A 25,089-nucleotide genomic window follows, 5' to 3' on the forward strand; every position below is an offset into this window, starting at 1 on the left:
AGCCGATGCACCGGACATTTTAAGCTACGGTATTACACTACAGCGCCCACTACATGCAACCAGCAATTCCAATACAGGAGCGGACGCCCTGCAGAAAGTTCCTCTATCGCTGCGTAAACTTTAAACTTATTTTTTAACAGCTTTTACATATTTTTGTCGCGACAATACCATCGTGTTGTCGCTTTTAACAGGTAAAAGTGAGGTGGAAAGGAAAGCGTAACAGAAAGTACTGATAAACGCGACAGTCTGTAGGTATATAAGATGTTTGAAAAGGAAAAAAGAAAAGGATGTTGCACCTACTCGTGGCCAGTTTCCGTGCCCTGCCTTTGGACCTCATGGTGCCAGTCTCTCGGCGTGGGTTTGTTTGGATTTTTTCTTGGATCTTTTTTCCTCCTTTTTGTTTTTTCTCTGTCCTTTTTCTCTGGGTTTCTCAATCCAAAACCCGCTATCTCTCCAGCATTGTCAGTCTGGGACACCTTCGCACATGCGCACAGACTGCCACAGATCTGCCGGCAGCAAGTGCCAGAAAAAAAAAAAAAAAAAAAAGTTTGGGACGATTAATCACTTTGATATTAACCTGATCCGGTCAAGATGTGCGGGACATCTCCTCGGAGTTTCTGACCGAGCAGTGAGGGAGAAAGCAGAGGCACACTGCAAGAAATGTCCAATGATCGTGAAGCCTTCGAGTCGCGCTGTTTATCTAACACGTGAGGAAAGTTTGTCATTGAGATGCGTCCCAGATGCAGCTTTGACTTCGGGACGTATCTCGAAATTGGAACCATTTACCTTGAAATACGGCAGAAAATTGCAAGAAAAGTACTCCAAACGCCTCCATAAAGCGAGTTAAACCACTACGTAATGCAATAAAGATATGTGAATCTTTGAAAAGGGAGAACAAAGTTTCACAAATGAAATGATTCAAAATAGGTATTTGTTGCAGTGCTGCAGAAAAGACATTCATTATAAAAATGTGATCTTTGCACCTTTTTCCCTTAAAATGGCTCCACATTAATCAACGTTCACTTAAATTACCAATACTGGTTATAGTCATTAAAGATTCTATATATTTTAATTGTGTTTTGACTATTATACGGAATAAAATGAATGTATAACTAACCCCCCCCCCCCCCCCCCCCTTCCTCTCCGCTTGGGCACGCGGATGACAGGTCTAATATGAGAGTGCCCAGGTTTCCCTCTCTCCCTCTCTCTTTGTGCTGACAATTATTAATATGTTAAGTGCTCAGTATTAATGCATGCTTGAGACGTTTCTGTTGCACAGCGTACATTTCATCACTCCGTAATTATACTGGAGACTCGAAAGGGATGTTTTCACTCGGTTTAACTTGGAAGCTTTATCAAGAAAGAATAGCCCAAAAACCTTCATCTCAGTGGGTGGATTTACTGTTTGGATCTACTTCGTTTTCCTCTGCTTTTAAAGAATAAGGCCATGGCACTAAAAGTCAATAAAACCACTGCATGTCTGCTGTTATCTCATAAACATTTTATAGAAGCATATTTAGATACTGAGTCATATATCAAGAAGTATACCAGAAACAAAAACGGGTGATTTGTTACCATTCTTCTTGGATTGTATTGCTAAAAACTATGAAAAAGTGCAAGGGGTTTGTGATCGCGCATTGATATCTTAGGGGTGCATTGTCCCCAAATAGAGACAGCGTATTATTAACGTAATTGGCAATTAATTAGATCCGCATGAGATCATTGCTGACCTTGCAGGTGAACTCTTTTATGGGTCGTGAACTCGAGCTATCGATTCTAAACTGTGTTGAAACTGATTAAAGTCATGACATCATGCCATGTCAAGTGGAAAAAATAATCATCTAGGGGCCATGCCATTGGGTAAACACACTGATATGATAAAAGCAATTTTTGGGGAAAAAAAGCTATTATTCCTCACAACTCAAAAAAGTGAAGTAACAAAAATATAAATAACCCAGAGGACAAAAACAATGTTGCAGAAGTACTTAGATATTGTAGTTAAAGTACTAGAGTGTAGGAATACTCTGTTACGAGTAGAAGCATTCAAAATGTGACTCAAGTAAAAGTACAAATGTATTAGCATTCAAATGTACTTAAAGTACCAAAAGTAAAAGTAGTCATTTTGCAGAATGGCCATTTTCAGAATAATATGTTGGTTATTGATGTATTCATCAGGCTGGTGGAACTACTTTTGTTACTTTATTTACTGCTTGGTAGAATATTTATTTAATCCAGGTGTATCTTGAGTAATTTCTTACATAGTGTTTATCATTAACCTATATCTGAAAAGTAACTACATAAATGCAGTGGAGTAAAAGTACAAAATAGCAAAAAAGTGAAATACTCAAGTAAAGTACAAGTACCTCAACAATGTACTTCAGTAATAGTTACTTTACACCAGTGGCAAAGGAGAGGCACACACACACACACACCACTGCACGTAAGTTACGTAACACAACATAACGTGTTTCTTACGACTTATTCCTTTCCATTTCTCTTTTACAGATGTACTTTAATGTCCACAACGACTCACACCGAAGTGGGACATCTCTGAATTGCTCTTCCTCATTTAAAGGACATTAAAGAGGTAAACAGGGAGGCTTTAATGTGGCTGTACCTCGCTCTACCTCTGCTGTAATGACATAAATGATGCTATTAAGTGGGCAGGCCTGAACACCGTGCCTGAGAGGGTGGCGCGAGAGAGAGGAATTAGCCTAAATGGAAACAGTTTTCACTCACCGCAATAACTCACTCCTCTCTTCCCTTCGTCTCCTCTGCCTCCTCTATACATATTTTATTATGATCCCGCAGCCCCGTGCACTGTAATTATTAGAAATTAATTGGGTTTGAGACCCCCACGGTTGCGAGTAAACACTAAAAAGATTGGCTCACCTCACTCACTTTGCGTTAAACTATAGTCTAATTCAACATCGTTTAAAGCGAGGGCATCTCCATTCCGACACACAGAGTGTTTCACTGCAGGCCTGTTACAGTATAGTAGCGTGCTCAGCTGTTTAGGGGTTAAAAAAAAACATGCTCTGTGCTCGGGTCTGTGGAGTAAAAGTGAAAAGGAGCCTCCGGCACGAGGAAATTACCAGCGCCCGCGTGACCTTTGAGCAAGGTAATCAATCAAGTGATCAACGGGGATATTTATCACTGCTGTGTCCGAGCGAAGCAGCGTGTACAAACTGAAGAAACCAGGGGAAATGAGAATATTGATAAGACTGAACTGGGTAGCCTTGAATACAAAAATGAAATAATCCAATCCTTAAAAAAAAAAGAAAAAAATGGTACGAAGAAATCAAAATTAAATCAAAAAGATATGCTTGTCTACATAAGCAACATTAGACTGGCATACACTTATTAATAGCATATTAAAAACAAGACCACATTAACAGAGGCCCATTGTTGCTTTACATATCTCAAAAACAATATGAGACACACAGGAACACGTGTTCAGACAGGGCTTCATTTGTGAAACTGTATTTAACCTATTTGGCGAATATATAGACTCATATAGCAATAAATTCTTCTCCTCCTGCTTTTTGTTACAGTGTTCAGTATAATGTGAAAACCTGCAGAATTTATTCGGTTCAGCGCGTGCTGCCCCTGTGTGGAGAATTATCGAGCCAATCAGATGCAGTGAAAGCTTCCAATGAACAGCTAATGCGATAAAATAATACTTAAAAGAGGAAACAATCCCTCCTCACTGGGCAGAGAGTGTATATTTTCCCCACTAAAAATCAAAAATGACTCGTGTTTTTCTACGAGCGATTGGGTTCAACATGCACATTCAAAGAAAAATGTCATTGCATGTTTGATTTGATTTTTGTGCTGTATTTTAAAATGGAAACACCTGCAGTTTCGGAGTTTAAACCCAGTCATACATTTATAGCCTTTACTTTAACAGTTTTAATGCAAACATCATATTTTACTGCAATTTAAATGTGACAAATAAAACTGAGTGATTGTAATTGAATATCTTATAATATTACTTAATATTAATATTAATTCATAAAGCGTAGGACAATCAAAATAAAACAAAAAATAGTGGCCTATGTTCCTTATATAATCTTGTATTGTGTGTTCGTATCATCCTAAATCCTGTAATCCAATAGCCATTTAAAAACTGAAAATGTAAATTGGGTCATATTAGATGTTTATTTTACTGAAGAAATCTTTTTTTTTTAAACTATGCGTTTGTTTGGCAGAAATACATTGTGTATCAAGATGAACAAAGGTAATTGGATTTGACCAAAACGCTGGTTATGCGTATGATCATTTTTATTTATTTTAATGTGTATGGGTTATCAAATAAAATGGCACGAATTCACCACGAAAATAAACTCAGAAAAGCATTTAAACAAATAGCATTGGCATCTTTCAAAAATAATGTTAAAAATCATAAAGATCGCCACACATGAAGAAGCATGACCACAAACTGCGGTATGTTGTGTATCAGTGCTCACCTCCTTCATATTGCATGAAGCTGAGTGTAAAGACGAGGTCATTGTAGGAGATGCATTATACTCTGCCGCCCCCTAGTGGACAGAACGCGGTAGTGTTCGAGATGCAGGTGAGGAAGTTGAGCATTCACAAGTCTGTCTTATCAAAATACAAAAAAATGATAAGATAAACCCTGAACAATTTGCACATGATGTACTTCCTCTACCTCACTGCATTTAAATGTACCTTTACATTAAAACAACTGCACACTTTTAAAATGCACAAATTCATTTAGCAGTTGATTATAGTGTGCATTATTTTAGACAGAACAATGCCAAATCATCTATCCCTCAAAATCATTTTTTCAGTCAAAATAATCGCTATTCTTTATTTTTCCAAATCGTTCAGCTGCAATATGAATCAAGTGAATACAAGTGAGAAGCAGAAGGCAACATGTGATGGATTTATGAGGCTTGGGATGAAGCAAAGTGCATTTTAACAACCGCTCCTGAACTCCGTCTCCAGCACAGGAGACAGATTACGATGCGCTCCTCAGACAATTTGTGGAAGTAGTATTGATGGGGCTGGTGTTGACCACAGACATATTTATTTCTGAGCGCTGCGTGATGAGAGGGTATTACGCGCGCACACACACACACACACACACACACACACACACACACACACACACACACACACACACACACACACACACACTAAAGAAACAGACTCATCCCCATCCATTTAAACTGATGTTCCCCTTCAACAGATAGGCTATGTGTGACAGGTAATCAATGGGACAGTCGATGCGGTTTATTTATCTCCATTTCCAGTAAGAAGAGACAGTAGAATCCTTATCAACTTCCCGGTTGCACGGCAATTAAAAAGAGCATGTAGACAAATGGGAGGCTCAGGACACACTATTGACTGGACCTGTCAATAACCTGCTTACAGCACAGTCCATCTGAACTAGAGACACATAGAAATCCACATTGCTTTGTACGAACACTTTTAGTATCTATACAGTTTAGTGAGGAATAAACCTCAGCATGAAGATATGATGATGTCACCGTATAAGGGCACAGGTGAATCCATTTTAGCTGATTCAGTTCAGGGTACTGGTGAAGTGCATGCTGGCTCAAATCACCATAACCATAATAGAGCTCACCCTAAAAGCATAGCAAGTTTTCCTCCCAGCATCACTATTTATCAATTAACATTGGAGTTTTGTATAAAGTATTCATTTTGTACATTAGTTTTCAAGCTGTTGAGATGTCTGCCTTCTCTCCAACACTACTTCTACGAACTAGTGTCGTAAAATGCATGTGAAAAACAACAATGGTTCCTTCCAGAGATCATGAGTTACAAAATAACCCAGAGAATTTGTCATGATCAGAATATAAATCAAAGAAAGTGTGCCAGTTAGTTCCGATACTGTCTAGACAAGACAGACATTTTTACAGCCATGATCTCCTACACTCCCCAACTCAAACCAATCCAAAGTGACAAATGGCACTACTGTATTTTGTGGGGAAGTCTCCCTTGAAGTTGTTTCACACTGGCATGAAGTGTTAGCTGTGATGTGTTGTGTAAAAACAAAGTTCATGCATATAAAACAGACCTCAAGGTAGGCACAGGAGTACAGGAATATATCCAGACCACTTTAAAGGCTATCAATACACAATCTTTGTCATATTTGTTTGACTTACCTATCTGCAGAAGCATTGAAGGGTCCACGGGAGGGAATGCAGTGAATAGACCCATTTCATCCAGATGTAAAGTATGCTGTATTAGAACAAATGACAGGCACAAGGCTTAACAAAACAAACAAGAAAGGCATATTTTACAGAGGACACATTTAAATGTCAAAGTAAAAAAGCCCAGGTGTAAATGAATAAATGAAAGATGGATTTAGCTGCTTACATTTCTGGATGCTGGTATTGTGCATGCTTGCTCAGTGATACAGTTTCATAAAGGACATTTCATTTGAACAGAGATATTGTTAGCATTACAGGCAACATGTCTGCTTTTCTGAGCAAACATGAATGATAATAAGACCAGGGTATTGTTTACCACACATGTTGGCACTTCCACAACACTATGACCATTAAAAGGCTCGTAAAGGTTATCCAAATGATCAGAAAACAATATATAACACATATAATGTTTAGGAAATTCCATGAAAAAACGAAGTAGGGCTGGGCCAGGATCCATACATCATTTTTAAATCAGTCAATAAGTTACTTTTCTGCAGCAAATTGACTTTCTATTCCATAAGCAAATGTTTCCAAACACCATGCATATATTCATTAGTAGGTTTGTTTCGAAGTGAGACTGCAGGACAAGGCCTGTAACAAAATCCTAGCTTACACATGGGCTACACAAACAAATAACAACCTGTGTACATTACAAACAAAACACATACACACCTGAGTGCCTTTCCTCCTTTGCTGCAGAATGCAACGTCTTTATTTCCAACCAAAGTCTGTGCAGGGTTTCTCATAACGCTGAGAGCTAACGCATGTTTTGTAACTTTTTAAAAACTCGGTGAAGACCTTCATTTTGGAGCTTAAACACTTAATGCTAATGATATGCTAACGAAGGATTGTGACACAGTGCGCATGCGCGGCGAAGCCAAAGAAAAATGACTTTTTAGCATTTAAATGAAATATATGGGGAACCATATAGCTGTAATTAATGATACAATTTTGTTGCTGCAGTGTCACTAAAAGCCGCCATAATTATTTGAAACATTACACCGGTGAACCTTTTGCAAAACCTCCACAGGAGGGCTGTGTGGAGCAATGTATTTGACTCAATAAAGTCAGCACACTGGTAACAATACCCAGTGTAAGTACTAGAATTTAGGTGACAATTTATCGGGGGGTCCTTTATTCAAATTCAGTGAATATTAGTATGAAAATACTACAGCTGATTTATAAATCATTGAATGGTCAAGCGCCAAAATACATTTCTGATCTCCTAAATCATCCAGAACTCTCAGGTGTTCTGGGACGGGTCTGCTTTCTGTCCCCAGATTTTAAACTAAACATGGAGAAGCGTAATTGAGTGAGTGAAGGGAAAAGCTGATCTATTTGGGGGGGGGGGGGGGGGGGGGGGTTGATTATTGCTCTACAGCATCAACAGTTATGCTGTATATTTTCACCAATTTATTAAAACGTAACAACAGGAAATATTACAACCATTGTAAATGGAGCAATTGTTCTCTTCATCAGTTATTGAACTGGATAAAGTGGTTATGTGTTCTCTAGAGTTAGACAAAGACACAATGAGACTCATCAGGACTGCAGGGTTTTCAAACAACATTTTATTTCCAGTATGTATTTTTTTTAACAAGTCAAAAGATCGAGGTGCATAGTCATGAAGGGAGCATGAGCAACATGAGCACAAACACAGACAGTCAGCTGGACATCAGGGGAAACCTGGGGATGTGTTGTGTACATGTTGAAAAAACTGTGCTGATGTATGCAAGATAAAGTCACTTGCTGCAAGACGTTGACCTCTATAAAACACTATCATTTGTATTCCATATGTGAGTTTTTACTTTAGCATAAGATACAATTACAGCAGCTATGTGATAAAAACAGTGTGGAAATAGTCAGAACTGCAGAGGGATAATGAGAAGAGGTCGGTTTAATCCTGTGCTTTTATTTCAAATGTGGAGCTAGCTAGCCTTGGAAAATGCATCATCGTTTGGCCTTCCTTTCTGTAATTCTTCCATTCTGAATAGGAAAACAATTACCAAACTAAGTAACATGTTGCTCCTTGATCATCCCATTGGATCAGGATTGTATTAAGGTTAAGTTTTACAATGACATCAAATCAGTTTTTTGATCTCTTTCTCTGTGTGGAATGTGGGAAGCAGACGTCAGACTCTTGGCTTGGCAGTGTGAGTTCCAGCTGCTACAGATACAGAAGTATTACAGAGCAATATCATCTAGTACTTTTAATACAGCGACAATACAACATGTTTTAGTATCGTGAAAGTGTACTAAGGGACGTTGTGAGTCATTGTAGTATAGTGTACAGCAGACGTGAGACTCTTGGATTGGCAGTATGAGTTTCAGCCGCTCTGGCAGTAAGAGCAATACTAGCTTTGAGGAATCATAGTGGTCAGTCTGTTCCTTTAGTTAGACATTAACACTGAGACTAAAGGTTCAATGCTCAATAGGAGAGCAATTTGATAAAGGATTCACGTTTGCACAAATTGTTGCACGTTTCCTTTTTCCTAGCAGATTTAATACACACTCGTCCCTCATTTTTCTTAAACGCCCAATCGGCACAGGGATTAGAATGATTACTTGTAAACAATCCAACTAAAAGCGTTATCTAAAGCCTTTAAAATGATGTGTATGCTGCTTCCACTATGAAAAGTGTAGTCATATACATTAAAGCAAATCTTAGCCTTATTGACGCAGTGTTTCTTTCTTTGTTATGCAGTCATTTCAATCTGAAATCATAGTATGCATTATGTCTTATCAGTTTTAACTATACGTGGCGGGTTTTCACCACTGGGTGGCAGTCATACTGTATTTTCGGTGTGTATTGCACCACTGCAGAGAAGCATCCTACACTGTACAGGGCAGACTCAGTAATGCAGCAATCACTATAGAAGCAGTAAACGGACCTCAGGACTCATGTACGGTTCAGATATTAAAGACAGGCAGGTGTACAAATGGGCTTCTATGAGAAAATGTTTAAAAACAGACGTTACTTTTGGTCGTAATTCCACAGGTTTCTATATCCCATATACCTGTGTGTTTTTCTGGGAGTATTTTGACATGGTTTTACACTTTGTGAGTAGTTTTACTTAACAAAAATACATTCTTACTTGCAGAAAAAGTCTCTGTTAATGGGCTTCACTTTAGAAAACATTAAAAAAATCAAGTCACAGAAAAACGGGGACCAAACAATGGCAGCTGTAACCTACAAATATACAAGTTATGCATCACATTCCCTACATAAATCCACCTGTTTGTAATGCTATGTCAAAGCATGAGTTAAGAAATGTACACAAACAGACAGACCAACACCACAATATTGCTGTTCCCTACAGGAAGACTTTGAAGTTACAGCTGTACCCTTTTACAGAGACATCTGCACAAGACTTTTTTTAGACAAGGATGCAAGTGTGTGTGTGTGTGTGTGTGTGTGTGTGTGTGTGTGTGTGTGTGTGTGTGTGTGTGTGTGTGTGTGTGTGTGTGTGTGTGTGTGTGTGTGTGTGTGTGTGTGTGTGTGTGTCCGTGTGTGTAGTGCTTTCTTATATCCATAGCATTCACAGTTTTTGTTTATCACATCAAGGACACTGTATCACTTCTAACACTGAACAGTCACATGTTAGTAGCTAGTACAGTTTTCCAAAGCAGACACATCTGTCTAATGCACAGTTTGAATCTAATGTCCATGCATTAGTCCCACTGAAATACATTAGCACAGTGTAGATACACACCTTGGTATAATGAAATATTCATGGACAGAAAGACTTTCAATCAAAGCCAGTCCAGACACGTCAATAAAGTGCCTTATAACAGGTTATTGCATAATCTGTTGTCCGTCTTTTTGCTTCCATTGAAAGCAAGAAGGGAGATGCACCCCCGTTTTAGAGGGCCTCAGGCTGATGGAGATTAGAAAAATTAAATAACATCTTCCATTAATACTGATCCAACATGTAGTCAGACAATGCTTTTGACACAATTCTGTCATGAGGTATGTGAAAACCTTGGATTTTGTTGTAAAAAAAAAAGATAAAAAGAACGAGTCATTTCCTGTTTTGTGCACCCACTCTGGACTGTGATAAAGTGCTGTATTGTTTGTATACAAGGCCAGCGTACTACACTCAAATTGGCTCTTAGTATGTGACTGTATGTGCGTTTGTATGTTTTTGTGTAGATTTCTCGTACTGAGTCGCATAGAGAGCAACTTCTAGTTCCCAGTTGGCATCTTAGCACTAAATTGATCCATGTTTGTCTATCAAGAGATGAAGAAAAGTGATATAATGAAGGCTCTGTTGACTTTATCCATTTTTCTTCTCTTTGTCATGACTTCCAAAATGTTAAAAGCCATTGAATTGAGCAAATTCTACCATTAAATGTAAACATGAGATCATTTTAAACTCTTCACCACTTCCTAATTTATTCTTGCCAGTGCATTTTATTTAGTGCTAAGACACCAGACTTATTTGGATGCCCGACAAAAAAAGTGATATATTGTACAATGCTTAAAATGTCGCGATACAGTCACAGCAAGTTACCAATGAACTGAGCAACACACTTAAAGTCTTGGTAGGTTTTTGAATCACATATAATAAAACGACAAAGAAGAATGAACCACTGGCCTGTTGGGATATTCACACATTCATTTGATATTAATATATTGAATACTCCTTTTAGAATTCATTAAAATATAATATTTTTTGGACAATATTTAACATCTATTCCCTGACAGTCTTTACATTCTTTCAGTGGTCTGTCTCAGTGCTGTGCTACCTGCATTTCTGAGGCAGTATCAATGGACTATTTACTTCAAGCACAAATACATTTAGTGTAAAGTTTTAAAGGTTAACAGAGAAAGTTTGTGTTTGGAAAGGTAGCCAGTAAGAGTCTGCATGTAAGCGCGGAAATGTAGAAGTGAATCGTGCGAGTTGATTCATTATCCCAACGAACAAAAGTGCCATCTTTGTAAAGGTAGAGTGGTTCAACTGTATGAGTCACATGTAAAGATAATGTTCGTATTTATCAGTAGGTGTTAGTCACCCTTTCTTTCCCACAATTACCTGCAGGTAATTACTTTATTACAGGAGCCACCTTTACTTACGTTAAAGGGGGTCAGAAAATCAGTGTTGGGAAGTGTTAATTGACGGTCAATTAACGTGAATGGGTAAATGGGATCATACAGAGATACACATAAATGTCCATGTACTGTGGTGCTAGACAACATTTACATATATGAAGTTATATAAAATGCGCACATGCTAAAAATGCATTGGTTATTAGTCAGAAGCAGCATGATTAATTTCATTCATCTCTATAGGGAGCTGGGTATTCTAGGGATTGTCTTTGATGAGGGTTAGGGTTGGTATTTTTATTTATTTTTTAGAATTGTTTTGTGTTTATGTGTCCTCCCACCAGCAGGGGGAGTCGAAGCAGAACAGGCACCTGTGTTTCATCTAAAGCAAAACAATATAACCTGTCTATCCTGGTCCTTCACTCACCTAAGAAAGCCCAGTTGTCAGACTGAGCAAGCCTTACAGTTGATCAAAAACATACTGTTGGCATAAATGAAACCACCACATGTCAAACTTGGACCCGGCTGTAAACGTGCAAGGTAAAGTGGAAGCTGGCATTGGCAGTAATTACGAGTTTAGATTTAAAATCCTTTAAAAAAAAACTACAAGCAAACAAGCACATGTAAACACTGTTTGATTAGTAGCACACTATTTGTACCTAAATGTAAATGTTATTTGATTGAAACCAGAAAATGTTGGCTATAACCTTCATTAACAAAACTCTGGCTTAGTGGTTCTCTGGATTTGTGGAGTGTGTGCTGTTCTTCGGTCGACATCATGGCAGTTTAAAGATTGTGGCATCTCCTTATGTCATCAAAGTGTGTGTGTTTGGGCCCAAGTTTGACTTTGTGAGCGTTGTAAATGGAAGAATTAAACAGTACTGTTGGCAGTCGATTATTGAAATTTGGAATATAAAATAAAAACCACAACTGAGGATCTGCTTTCTTCAAAGTCACTTCCCTATAATGTTGTGAAAGGGTGAACAGAGTGGTGCAGTTATGATAGTCCCAACCATGAGTTAGCTTCACAAGGGCCTCCCTCAACAAAAAGCAGTGGGATTTTCCCATTTGAATTGGACAATTTCCACAAAAAAGCTCAGTGGCAAACAAACACTTATGATGATGTTAGCGGAATAATCTCCATTTACAAAGCTGCCTTCACATGATATGGCCTTTGGTTCGGAGGCAGAGTCGTGTAGAAAACAGCTAGCTAACTTCGATTCTACGGTTACCTCGTCTGCTGGCTTGGGGCTCTACATACGGCTGTTATCTGATTGGTTGCACGTCGAAAGGTCGGCAGCAAATTAGGTAAAATGTCATTTCTTTGACATTATTTTGAGTCTAAATTATTTCAAGTTTGAGTTGTTTCACTGATGTACCAAATTGGGTTAATATTCGGTGTGATGACGTTTGGAGGTCTCATTTAGAGACCCTTTTAGCCTTTAAACAATACTTGTACATCTCATAAGCTTGTGTTAACCACACTGATCTTATTTCAGGAGTCTGACCAAAGTCTCAATAAAATCTCAACTGACCTCAAGACAGGCGAGCCCCGATAAGCTACAATGCTGACTCATACGGACTCATTCCTGCACCACAAGAGCATATTTTGATCACAGAGGCTGCACACTTTGTGACAAACAGGCTTTCGTGTAGGTGAGAGAGGGATTTAAGCGTATGCACACTCCCCCCTCCCCAAATCTCAAGCATGATTTAAAATAGACATTTAAATGTTAGCCGCTAGTAAGATAAAACAGTCCACTGAACAGCATTTTCTCTGAGCGTGTACATTTGTCTAACATATATACAAACATACAGACATACTTTTGCATTTTGCTCATGCCTTTGGTGTCCCTTTGGTGTCTGCTTTGGCTCCTGAAAGTCCATTTTCTGTGTTGTCATTCCCTGAGCTCACCAGACACTCTTTGCTGCAGGGGAGAGAGAAAGAAAAGGTTAGGTGTACACCCACAGAGGGAGGCAAGAGGAGCGATAACGGCTATTTATATATGTTCTACAGGGATTTTTACATAGCCGAACCATTGTAAGCCCAAATAATAAGCTTGTGTTGGACAGGGATTGGAAATCTGTCATTAAGCTTCTAATGAAACAGATATCATAGTCTTTAATTGCAAGCTTGGAAAGAATCATTTAAACCAGAGATAATGATGCCTCTGGCCACTCTTGTAAGCATCATGTTTCTTAAATAGATCCATCCAACACATGTGACATACTAGTCAGTTATACTTTATTTTTAATTATCAGAATCAGAAATACTTTAATAATCGCAGGGGGGAAATTGTTTTTTGTGACAGTTTCTCCATTTTAAAATGAATACAAAATAAAATATATAATATAAAAGGAAATAAAAGGAAAAATATATGAATCTAAAAAAAAAATCATCATGAAATGAACAAAATATTCTATAAACATAAGTCATATTATTTAGTATTTCATTTTATTAGCTGCAGTCAGATTAAGCAGTGAATTGTTAAGATATTATTTGCAACTGTGTGAGTTACACATTGTCACTTGTATTTATCAGTGGTAGCAAATTTAATGTTAACGTGTTTAAAGTCTAGTCCAGGCATGTCACGATTTTTACATTTTCATTCAGGATATTCACAATTATTAAATACAAAAATGAAAACAGAGGAATCGATTACCACATCATACTGTAGCAAGTACTGGCAGTAATTTATGAGAAGCCTAAAACATTGTATAACCAATAGATATTCTACACTTCTCATCATCTGTGTAATTAGCATAGTCTACTCACTTCTTCTCATCATCCTTCAGCAGGAAGTGAACCACCAAGGCCTTTATCACCATGCCAAGGATAGACAGGCCAATGACTCCGCCCACCACGGAGACAATGATGGTGGTCAGAGTGGTGTCAATCTCCTTCACTGAAGAGAGACAGAGAGGGGAAGACATTGTGAGGGAGAAAGAGCGAGATGAGACACCAGCATTCAGACTCTCATAAACAGCTATAATAGAAAGGCGCAAAGAGGTTATCGTCATGTGCTAACTACAGCTTCGTTTCTGCCAAAGACACTCTGAAATCTCAGTCTCCTTTTAACATATATTATTAAAGGGGCCCTATTAAGCTAATTTTCAGGTTCATATTAGTATGTTGTGCCTCTACTGGGACATGTTTCCATGCTTAAATGTTCAGAAAGCACCTCTTTTCACCCTCTGTCTGAGACCAGAAAGCAGTCTGCTCTGATTGGTTAGCTGGTCGGCTCTGTTGTGATTAGTCAACCGCTTAGAGATGTCCTGCCCCTTAGCCTATCATTTACAATGTGTTGGAGTGCTAGCCAATAGAAGAACGAGTGATAATTGGTGATGTCATTATGAAAGTAAACAAGACGGTTTTCCTATCAATAAAACCTCTGAACAGACACAATGTTGATCCTAAATACCTCGTTTCCCCAAGGTCATATTGTTCTGTTGTCTTTAGCAAACATCTTAAATAAGGAGGCAAGTAAGTCCTCCCGACCGTGGTAACGTACTTTGGTCCACCACGTAGAGAGTGTAGATGGCGCTGTGGTTGCGGTTCTTCTCCTTCGGGTTCCTGGCGAAACAGATGTACTCTCCCTCGTCTTCGAAGGTGATGTTCCACAGCCAGGATGGAGATGTTGCTGCTCTTCGAGGAGCCGACAAACTCCACGCGCTCGTGGTACACACTGACCCTGGCTCCACACGCTCGAAGGGAATCACCGCCTCGCACAACTGCACACACACACACACACACACACACACACACACACACACACACACACACACACACACACACACACACACACACACACACACACACACACACACACAGAGAGTTTTGGATAGGAATACCCTTGACTACCCATCTTTAAGTATATATAAGTTTTTGTGTGTGTGTGTGTGTGTGTTGTGTGTGTGTGTGTGTGTGTGTGTGTGTGTGTGTGTGTGTGGTGTGTGTGTGTGTGTGTGTGTGTGTGTGTGTGTGTGTGTGTGTGTGTGTGTGTGTGTGTGTGTGTGTGCGTGAGAGTGTGTGTGTGTGTGTGTGAGAGAGTGTGCGCGCGCTGTACCTTGATCATGGTTCCGTTGTCATTGTAGTGCCAGTTGAAGTAGAGGTTTTTGATGCCGATGCAGGAGGAGTATGTGCAGGGCAGCAGCACCGTGGAGCCGTTCATCGCTTCAAGTTGAGACACTTTACCTGTCGACACCTCCAGCCCACCAACACTCCACACACCTGAACCGAGAGAGGAGGGAAAAGGTGAGACAAAGAAGAAAGAAAGTAAAACATAAAACAGCACCGACCAATAACAACGCACAATTCTTTCTCAAATGAATTTGTTTACAGCAAAATGACAGCAGATGATGTAATGTTATTAATTAGGATTATGTGAAGGATGAGTTCAACCAGAGGTTAAAAAAGTAGGCTACTCTTTTCTTAAGTAAAAGTAGTAGTGCTCCAAACTACATGTAAAGGTCCTGCATTCAAAATCCTACTTTAGATGTGCAAAAAAATTGACTTCAAAGTATACATAACATTTATTCATGTTTTCACGGTGCACTGCCCTCTACTGATCACGACTTGAACAGCTTAAAACTGTTATGCAGTGGTTAAATACAGCAAAGTCAATGGAATGCATGTTTGCTTTTCTTCTGCATTTACTCCTTCTGTCCCGAACAAAGCAACCAAACTGTTCATCAAATTATTCGAAAATATTATTTTTGTTAGATACAAATGAAAGTCTTTCAAAAGCATTTGAGATTTTAAGTAAAATTATAAAAGTATTAGAATTAAGGTATCAAAAATAATTTTCGTATTTAGTGTCTACTGGGACATGTCTCCATGCTTTATTACTCTTTATTTTTCTCATACTGCCTGTGCTGCAGCTCCTCTTTTCACCCTTGCTTTGAAACCAGAGCCCAGTCTGCTCTGATTGGTTAGCTGGCCGGCTCTCTTGTGATTGGTCAACCTCCTAGAGATGTCCTTCCCCTTAGCCTATCATTTACAATGTGTTGGAGCAGAAGCAGAATGAAATGGAAATACTCAATGAGTGTACTTCAGTGATTGTACTTGGTTACTTTCAACCTCTGGAAAGCACATGATAAATGTACATTTTTCCTGAACTGACCGTGTGTATTATATTAATAATGCTGTCCTGCAGTGTGTGTGTGTGTGTGTGTGTGTGCGTGTGTGTGTGTGTGTGTGTGTTTTGGAATGACAGCTGCTGTAATCCTCAGATTGTTGCTCCGGTGTCTCTCACACACTTGGGGCCTATTTATAAACGCTCTTCCACTTACCGAGCTGCTCAGGATCACGTTGCACTTGGACATGGTGCAAATAGTGTTAAAGTACATGTAGGCCTGTGTGTTTTCAGGGACTTACATCTATGATAGAAATTCCCAACACATTTTTTGAAAATCTGTAAAAAAAAAACAGGACTCTATAGCATCTAAGTTTGAGGTTGAGATGAATTGTCATTTGATATTGCAATGGAATTTCAAGTAAGTGTTTACAATAAATGTGTCAATGGAAATAAAATAAAATACACTCTGAATAAATATGTTATGGTCACTAGCACCATATTTCATGTCATATTTTTGCTAACCTATGAGTAGTAGCTTTATATAATGTTCAAGTTAACTATGGAGTCTAATGGAGGTGTTTCAGAGGTGGGGGTGGAGAAACCTTTATGGGAACACAGGGGCTAAGAGCCTCTGCAGACCATTTACATGCACTAAAACCAATATACCACACTACAGGAAAGGGAAAACTACAAAAAGGATAAGAGGGTCTCTTTAACATTTGGTATTTAGCAGGATTACTTTCACTAAACACGTGAACAGACCCCCAGCTCTCAGTAAATGTGTGTACTGTGAAAAAAAACAACTGTCTGGCCTGCAAAGTGTCATATAGTTCAGAAGAGCCTAAAACGTATTTATAGAAACAATTTTCTGACTCAAGTTGGCAGAAATGTTTCAAAGTAGCGTAAATGATTCAGATTATTCTGGATCGGATGGTTTTGGTTGTACATCCTTTGATCACCCTCTCCTCTTTCCCTATCGTCTTTTAACATCCGATATTTTAACCTCTCCTCTGTAGTCACGCAGACTCATCTCAGGCCATCTAGGTTGTCATTGTTCTCTCTTTTTATTTTGCTCTCTTTGAATAGGCTTTATTATTTTTTGGTCTCTATCCATGTCCTCAGTGTGTCTGTCTTTGTTGTTTTCAGAATATTTTCCTCGGGGGAACACTGAATTGAAAGATGATGGATGTGTGGAGCTGGTCTGTGTGTTTTAGGCCCTATTATGCTTTTTCAGTTTTTCTCTTTCCTGTAGATTTTTTTTATAGGTTTCTGTGCATGTAAATGGTCTGCAAAGGCTAGAATCCCTGTGTTCCCTCCAGAGGGAGTTTCTCTCCGATACACTCCCAACCGCTGCCTGAAATGCCTCCATTTGACTTTCCTTTCCATCTGTTTACTTTCCGTAATATTGACATCGCTATGTAACACTTGTGCTTCTATTGGCCAGCGCTCCAACACACTGTAAATAATAGGCTAAGGGGCGGGACATCTCTAAGTGGTTGAGCAATCACAACAGAGCCGGCCAGCTAACCGATCAGAGCAGACTGAGCTCGGGTTTCAGACAGAGGATGAAAAGAGGTGCTGCAGTACAGGCAGTATGAGAAAGATAAAGAGCTTTCTGAACATTAAAGCATGGAGACATGTCCCAGCAGAGGCACAACATACACATATCAACCTGGAAATGAGCATCATAGGGCTCCTTTTAAATCAATAAACGATTTCATTAGCTGGCTGCTCTTTGGCCTGCCTTGTAAAGTCTGTTAAGTGGATTAACGAAAAATCATTTACCATCAAATGGTAATTACTGCCACTGAGAAAGGACAAGTGCAAAAGAAAAACAAGCGAGAATCTCCCTTTCTAAATGGCGGTGTTTCTTTCAGCTCACTGGAAACATGATGATCTTTACATATCTGAGAGAAGTGTCCCCCATCATGCCTAGAAATAGATCTCCCCTCCCTCTGTTTTCACCTCTGCTCCCTACTTTGTCTCTCCGCCCCCTTCCTCTTGTTCTCAAATCTCTCCAGTTTGTCCTGACAACACGCGCACATACTGTATGTACTATTGTGTGTGTGTGTGTGTGTGTGTGTGTGTGTGTGTGTGTGTGTGTGTGTGTGTGTGTGTGTGTGTGTGTGTGTGTGTGTGTGTGTGTGTGTGTGTGTGTGTGTGTGTGTGTGTGTGTGTGTGTGTGTGTGTGTGTGTGTGTGTGTGTGTGTGTGTGTGATGGAACTTGAGTGATATTTTTAGCTCCACTATCAAACATCTCTTTGTTTCAGTTGGAAAACGTCAATATCTGAATCACTATCTGGGGAAGGAAAAATCCAGCGTGTGTGTGTGTGTGTGTGTGTGTGTGTCCTCTGCTGACTGTCAAGGTCAATATTTTCTAAGTAGGACACAGATAGAACGGTTAATGTATTTCAGAGAGAACCCTTGGAGAACCGAGCGAGGACACTATTAAATCTCCGAGAAGGAACGAGTGAACATGGAGGAGAGGAACAGAGTGGAGGAGAGGGTATGATAATGGAGATGCAGGGTTGAGGGGGTCATGCCAGATGAATAGGGAGATGTAAAAGTGACAGGAGGGCAGAGAATTACAACACTGGCTACATCAAAAGACTCCTATAGAGGGGCTCATATTTACGCTGCTCGTATACACACTTAGGTAATCCGATAGACTCAAGAACAAGTCACAACATACAGCACAATTAGCACATTTACTCGCCAAGCGCTCGAGAGGCAGACACGCTCACCACATTTAAGACTTGATTTAAGACTGGTACTTTTGATAACCCTTAAATTTAAGGCTGGTTGAGGCTTACTTTCAACAACAGCACTAACTATAAGCTTCAGGCTGCTATTAGGTGGTGATGGAATGAGTCATGAAACCTGGAAATGAGTTAGCATTTACCTCTTTCTGCTCCCTCTTCTCAAGTCAATATTCTTTTTTAATTTATATTTAATAAGGTCTTTGTTTAAAACAAACGGCAAAATCTGTCAGTAAACAACCCATTTGAGAATATCCAAAGCTTCTATGTGTTATAAAAACGGTGGTTGCCAATAAACAAGTGACTAATAAATAAACTACTGACCGTCATCACGTAGAACATTAGCTGCATTAGCTTATTAGGTGGTGACGTGACCATGCTGTAGTTCGTTTCATAGCCTAACCTTAGCTATTTACTTCTGAGGGATTGCATGCACAAAGAGGCGTTAATATGTGGAGATTATCCAGCTAAACTAAATTTGTAAGTTTCATGTGTGTTGCCCACGGAGCTTATTTTCTGCCATATTATAAATCAATGGGAAAAATCCCATTGCTTTTTCTAGAGGGAACCCCTTACAAGGCTAACTTCTGGGTCCGTCTACAAAAACACGTCATCACTGCACCCTATAGGACTTTCTAATTGTGTCTTTTTCTTTATCTTTGTGCACTCGTTACCGATGAATGCATGTGACGTTTGGTTTGAGTCTTGGTCCTGTCTATGTTGTAATTGTATAGCTTTGCTTTAAACCTTCATACATGACATCTAATGCACGTCTGTCTGTCCTGGGAGAGATTCCCTCTGTTGCTTTCTTTCCCCAATATTTCTTAAAACTGTTACCCATTAATGTGGGGTTTTTGTCCTTGTAAATCCCCCTGAGGCAAATGTGTAATTAGTCATATTAAGCTGTCTAAATACACCCTGATTGATTGATAACACTGCTCTGCATTGCTTGGTCTGATTGCTTGTTTTATCACAATCTGCTGACTTATTCTCGATTACAAACGATGTTGCACAATCCTTTATGTTATGATATGGCACCATACAGACTGTAGTGCGTGATGGTAAAGGAGATGGCAGAGGCTTCAGGCTTTAAGTGGCAGTTCTTCTGTGGGTTTAAATATCTTAAAACATTTTGGATCTTTTTTTTTCTTCTGCTGAGTATATTTTGGTCCGTGCAGTCTGTCTCCTGGGTCTCCTCTGTTGTAATGAGGGCTTGAAATGTCAGTGAATAATGAGTGATACTTTGAGGATGAATTATGTAGTCTCTTCCTCTCCGTTTGGACAGACCTGACAGCAAGTTACTGGCATGGTTTATGTTTAATATCTCTGCTTATTGTAACACACGTGTATATTATTAAATGTAGTTTATTGCTAAGGAGACATTTTCTTTTCAGTAATAATTCAATATCATTAGATCCTTCCACAATTCATTCGATATCTGGAATTCATGAGAGTTTAGTTTAATTGGTTATTTTAGACTTGACTTATCAACAGATGTGTATATTCAGATGAAAAATGATATGTTGTATTAAACATAATACAGTACTTCGCAGATGAAACTAAAACATGATATGTTTTAGAAGGGAAATACACAAACAGTAATGTCGTGTTGACAACAGATCATGTGTTGTTATTTGACAGACACTCCAAGATGGCTGACACAAAATTAATTTGAGTCAAGGTCTTTAGAAGGTCAAAAGGAAAATGAGTGAATGATAGATTTCTTTTAACTTGGCCTAATTTAAAATTCCAGGTTGACATGCAGGCTGAATACACGTTTCATTTTGGGTTGGCTTTTCTACTGGTTCAGATACTGGCGTCAAATTTACCAGATCTCAGAGGAATCAAGAAAAAAAATAAGAAGGTGCCCTACTAACTACAACAGCAAATACCCAAAGGGTGTAGCTACACAAATTGAAGATACAGCCTGACACTCTATACTCAATTTATTTACATTTGTACTGAGTGAGGGGGGGCTTCCTTCACGGTCAACATGTTTAATTTCTTCCCAAAAATAAAAAGTGTATTTCCATTGTTGGCTATCAGTGAACATGGATTTTATTTATGTTATAGCAACTTTTAGGACCAAACATACTACTGCTTTACAGGTGTTTACAGAAGAACTCTATTAGATTACCAAGTTTGAATTGTTCATTAAAACAACAAGCATCCATTTTTAATGTTTTAAATTCCTCAACGTGTTTTGACTGCCCTCGTTTATAAATTGGGTTTTCAGTAAACCACACACCATAATCAACTTCGTATTTGCCTCCAGGTTTATATAGAGCTATAGAAATAAAAATAATGATGCATATTCTTTTATGCATGCCATTTTTTTAAAAGTAAACTCTCACATAAAGGACAAGATGTTGTTGTTTGGCTCTTTTTCAATATGTTTTATTTGCTTTGACACAGTGCCTATAATCTGTATTTGTTTTCATCCTTCCTTCATGAAAATACATGTATAATTACTAATATTTAACCCTAAAAAAAGTATTCCTTATATCTTGATTGGACAACTTTTAACGGTTTGAAAGGAAAGGACCATTGACTTTGAGGAAAGTGTCCCAAAAAATAAATGAAGCAAACACTTTGAAGGAGCATAACAGGCTTTAGGTGAGGTAGTTTTTGCCACTAGAACTATTTCTGCATGGGAATTTTAGGTCTTTAGTACTTAAATATCGGCATTTTATGAAATGTTGTAACTTGATAAGGGATGTTTTTCACATATATCCCTTAATCTGTTTTTTTTTCATTCAACTGTTGGGATTTTTAAAACATCTCAAGAGGCAGAAGGAAATGTTGGGATGTTGGCGGCTCAACAACACACTTAGGGAGTGTGTGAGCAAAAGCAGGGATCACCACTGCACCACTACGTCACTACCAGTAATAGTATACACACACACACACACACACACACACAATCAAATCCAATCTTTATTTGACTCCGATAATTCTACTTTTTTTCTTTACTTTTTTACGAAATCTTCTTTAAAAATTGCATTGTGTTAAGGACAGGCATTCAGCATGTGACTCATCCTGCTCGGCGACATGTGTCCAAATTCAGATCCACTGAAGGATTGGATGTTATTGACCTTGATGCCCTTTAGCTCAGTAACAAGTAAACATCTGCTGTAATTTAACCGTACCTTTTAGCCTCCAGGTGTGAACAGAGAATATTGAGACAGGGGAGCTGAAGCTGAGGCAATAGAGCAAGAAATGTTGGTATGGAGTAATGAAAAATAGATTTACTGTGACAGAGCGGCATGGAATATACTCAAGCACCAGAAGAAGATATCTTAGAAAGAAGTTTGGATGTATAAAGCCAATTAAAAACTGCAATTAAAGCATTATACAGAGTGGGATGTGTAGTGGAAGAGTGAGGAATGACAGGCAGAAGCATAACTCACCCAGCAGCAGTGCAACTATCAGACCAGTGTGAAGTATATCCCCTGATCTCAGCCGACCAGAGACACTCGAACCGGTGCTGTCCACTGACGCCATGACACCACCCGTCTGTCTGTCTGCCTGTCTATATGTGTCAATCTGTCCCTGTCTGACTGCACTGTGTCCAATCTATGCAAATCTGTTTGTGCGTGTTTATCCTGTGAGCGGGGTGGGACCCTGAGCTGAAGTCCTGCTCTCAGTCCCTCCCTCTTCTCTCCTCCTCTGTCCCAGCAAGGGAGGACGCTTACGAGAGGAGAATAATTCCTTCAGGGAGTTTTTCCCTCCCGAACAGTAGTTCCCTGTGCTGCACTCCAGCAGGCCAGAAAAGGAAACTGATGAAGAATGCAGCAGTTAAACGAATAGCTCTCTAGCTCCCTCTCTCCTTCCCTTTGCTTTCCCCCGTCCTCTGTCGCGGTCTCTTTCAGACTCAGTCGAGATTATCCAGCATAGGAGAGTGTGAGGCAGAGAGGAGAAGCGAGGCAGAGCGGCGTAGCAATGAGGTGTCAGACAGCTCCACTGCTCCAGCAGCAGCAGCAGCAGCAGCAGCAGCAGCAGCAGCCAGGCAAGCAGGCTGGCTGTCAAAACCCACAGAGGGAGACATAGGCTGGAGGGGGAGAGGATAGTATGCGAGAGTCACCGAGGGATGCTGGAGCAGAGCCAGCAGGCGGAAAAGCAGAAAAGCAGCGTGTCTCCCTAGCCAGCTACAGGGAGGAATGAGCAGGAGAGGTACTGCAGAGGTAGTGAGTGAGTGAGGGAGAGAGAGCGCGAGAGAGGGAGGGGGATGGAGTGAAATGGCCAGGGGGAGGAAGGGGGTGCTGCCACATGCACGTACGTACACACTGCAGCAAGGCTGAGTCAGCCAAGAGAGTCTCTGAGTCGGACAGGGGCTGGGTGCTCCCACATACCTCCGTCTTCACTGCATCTTTCACTCCCGTCTCCACTTTCCTGCGTCTCATATTTCATGCACAGCTCTGATTTAGCTGGCTGATGCATGGCAAGATCTGATCTTGGCAACTTTTCTACCAGATAGATCACATTTATCCCTCCAGTTCTTCATAGTGCTATTTGAAAAGGGGCTTGTGTATAAAATGAGCTTTCATTAAACTTTGTATACGCCTTTAAATGTAGTATTTTTGATATTGCACTGGATTTATGCGATTTGAATTGTACATATGAAGTATACTGTGCACAAATGAGTCTGTTTTTTTGAATACATTTCGTCATTGCAATTTGCACGACACATGATTATTTTTAAATGCTTTTTAAATGATTTGCGTGCCAAATTCTGTGCCGATGCAAGCCAAACCAGGCACCAGGCCCAGAGAACATCCTTTGAGGTGTGATGTCCAGAGCTCACCTATCCTCTACCGTTTGTTTAAAATAAAGCTTGAAATTATTCTGTGGCTGTCAATCAGATGAAAAAAAATAACATGGGCTTTCTAAAATAGCCTCTAAATGTTCTTCTATTAGAAATGTAAGAAAAATTATTAAAACAAAATGGGATTACAAACAACAAACTTATAGGTATAAAATATAGAAACAAAGAAAGGTAAATGTGATATAAATACAAAATAAAATTCTGTTTACAGAATCTTAAATCATTTCTGTATTGCACATTTAGATTCATTATAAAAAGCGAATAATAAAACACACCTTTAGATCAATAATACAAAATTAAAGGACCAAAAGTACGCAACAATAATATCATATAAAATCATTCATTAAAAAGAAACAGATAAAGATAGCAGGTGATGAACAACCTTCAGAAGCTGGTTTTATATTTCATGCTTTAGAGTTCGCCTGCAACTGGCAGTGACGTATCACACACACCCCGTTACAAAACAGGGAGTCTACACAATCACAGCTCAGCCTTCAACACAACACAGAGCCGGAGAAGGATCACCAAAGAGCACAACTTTAATGTGCAGTCTGACCTCATTCACAGGATTCATGAGTTCCTCAGCCATCAAGCGTCACATCAGCGGTGTCATCACCAACGTCAGAGCAACCAATTTAATTTCCAAGGACCATTTCTCTATTGGCAATCAACTTCCAAATCTATCCGAAGGTGTAAGACACGTCTCGCGGATGTGGAAGGCTGTAGGACGGGAACGCAGAAGAGGCAGGTATGGAATGTATTTATAAAGCGCTTTATCAAGTATTTACGACTCCTCAAAGCGCTTTACATACAGTATACAAGTCAGCATTCACACACAGGAGAGAGCTGCCATGCAATGGAAGCATGGAAGCTAACATTTGCTCGTCTTGCCAGAGGATACATCTAAATGCGTTTGGAAGACGGCATTACCACACAGCTACAGTCGGTGGTGTAACTAACTTAAAAGTACAACAAAAAATACTAAGGTAGCAAGCTAGGGTAATACAAAGAGAAGCAGCAAACACAAATCAAGACACCAACATGGGATGGTACAAGAAAACAAGGTCAGCAAATCCATAGGGAACCAAATGATCAATCCAGACAGGAAAAACATGATGGAAACATGGACGACAGAACCTCATGGGGATGACAAACTAACAGTTAACGCTGGGTAAAA

General features: G+C 39.4%; 2 protein-coding genes and 1 long non-coding RNA gene across 4 annotated transcripts in view; 1 reads left to right on the forward strand and 2 right to left on the reverse strand.

The window, feature by feature from the left end:
* The window catches only part of mecom (MDS1 and EVI1 complex locus), a 153,602-nt gene extending 146,587 nt beyond the window's left edge, over nt 1–7,015 (reverse strand). The window contains exons 1-3 of one of the 2 annotated variants that reach the window (XM_063907699.1): nt 6,876–7,015; nt 6,156–6,231; nt 301–506 (exon numbers count right to left, since the gene is read on the reverse strand). In XM_063907699.1, coding sequence (XP_063763769.1) covers nt 301–337 — 37 coding nt within the window. In that variant the 5' untranslated portion in view covers nt 338–506; nt 6,156–6,231; nt 6,876–7,015. Of the gene's footprint in view, nt 1–300; nt 543–6,155; nt 6,232–6,875 lie in introns of those variants that run through there. The other variant, XM_063907698.1, reaches the window with a different exon arrangement.
* Nucleotides 7,016–7,759: 744 nt separating this feature from the next.
* Nucleotides 7,760–23,239, reverse strand: LOC134880597 (sodium channel subunit beta-4-like). The gene is given in 7 exon segments (XM_063907589.1): nt 7,760–13,178; nt 14,027–14,156; nt 14,763–14,874; nt 14,876–14,943; nt 14,946–14,982; nt 15,318–15,481; nt 22,498–23,239. Coding segments are annotated over 7 exon segments (696 nt in total). The 5' UTR covers nt 22,592–23,239; the 3' UTR covers nt 7,760–13,087.
* On the forward strand, nt 11,623–16,783 carry LOC134880598 (uncharacterized). The gene is made up of 3 exons (XR_010167938.1): nt 11,623–11,790; nt 15,346–15,505; nt 16,467–16,783. It is a non-coding gene; the product is annotated as an uncharacterized LOC134880598 (long non-coding RNA).
* Nucleotides 23,240–25,089: the final 1,850 nt, after the last annotated feature.

This window comes from Eleginops maclovinus, chromosome 18, assembly GCF_036324505.1.
Source record: "Eleginops maclovinus isolate JMC-PN-2008 ecotype Puerto Natales chromosome 18, JC_Emac_rtc_rv5, whole genome shotgun sequence".
Classification (NCBI taxonomy): domain Eukaryota; kingdom Metazoa; phylum Chordata; class Actinopteri; order Perciformes; family Eleginopidae; genus Eleginops; species Eleginops maclovinus.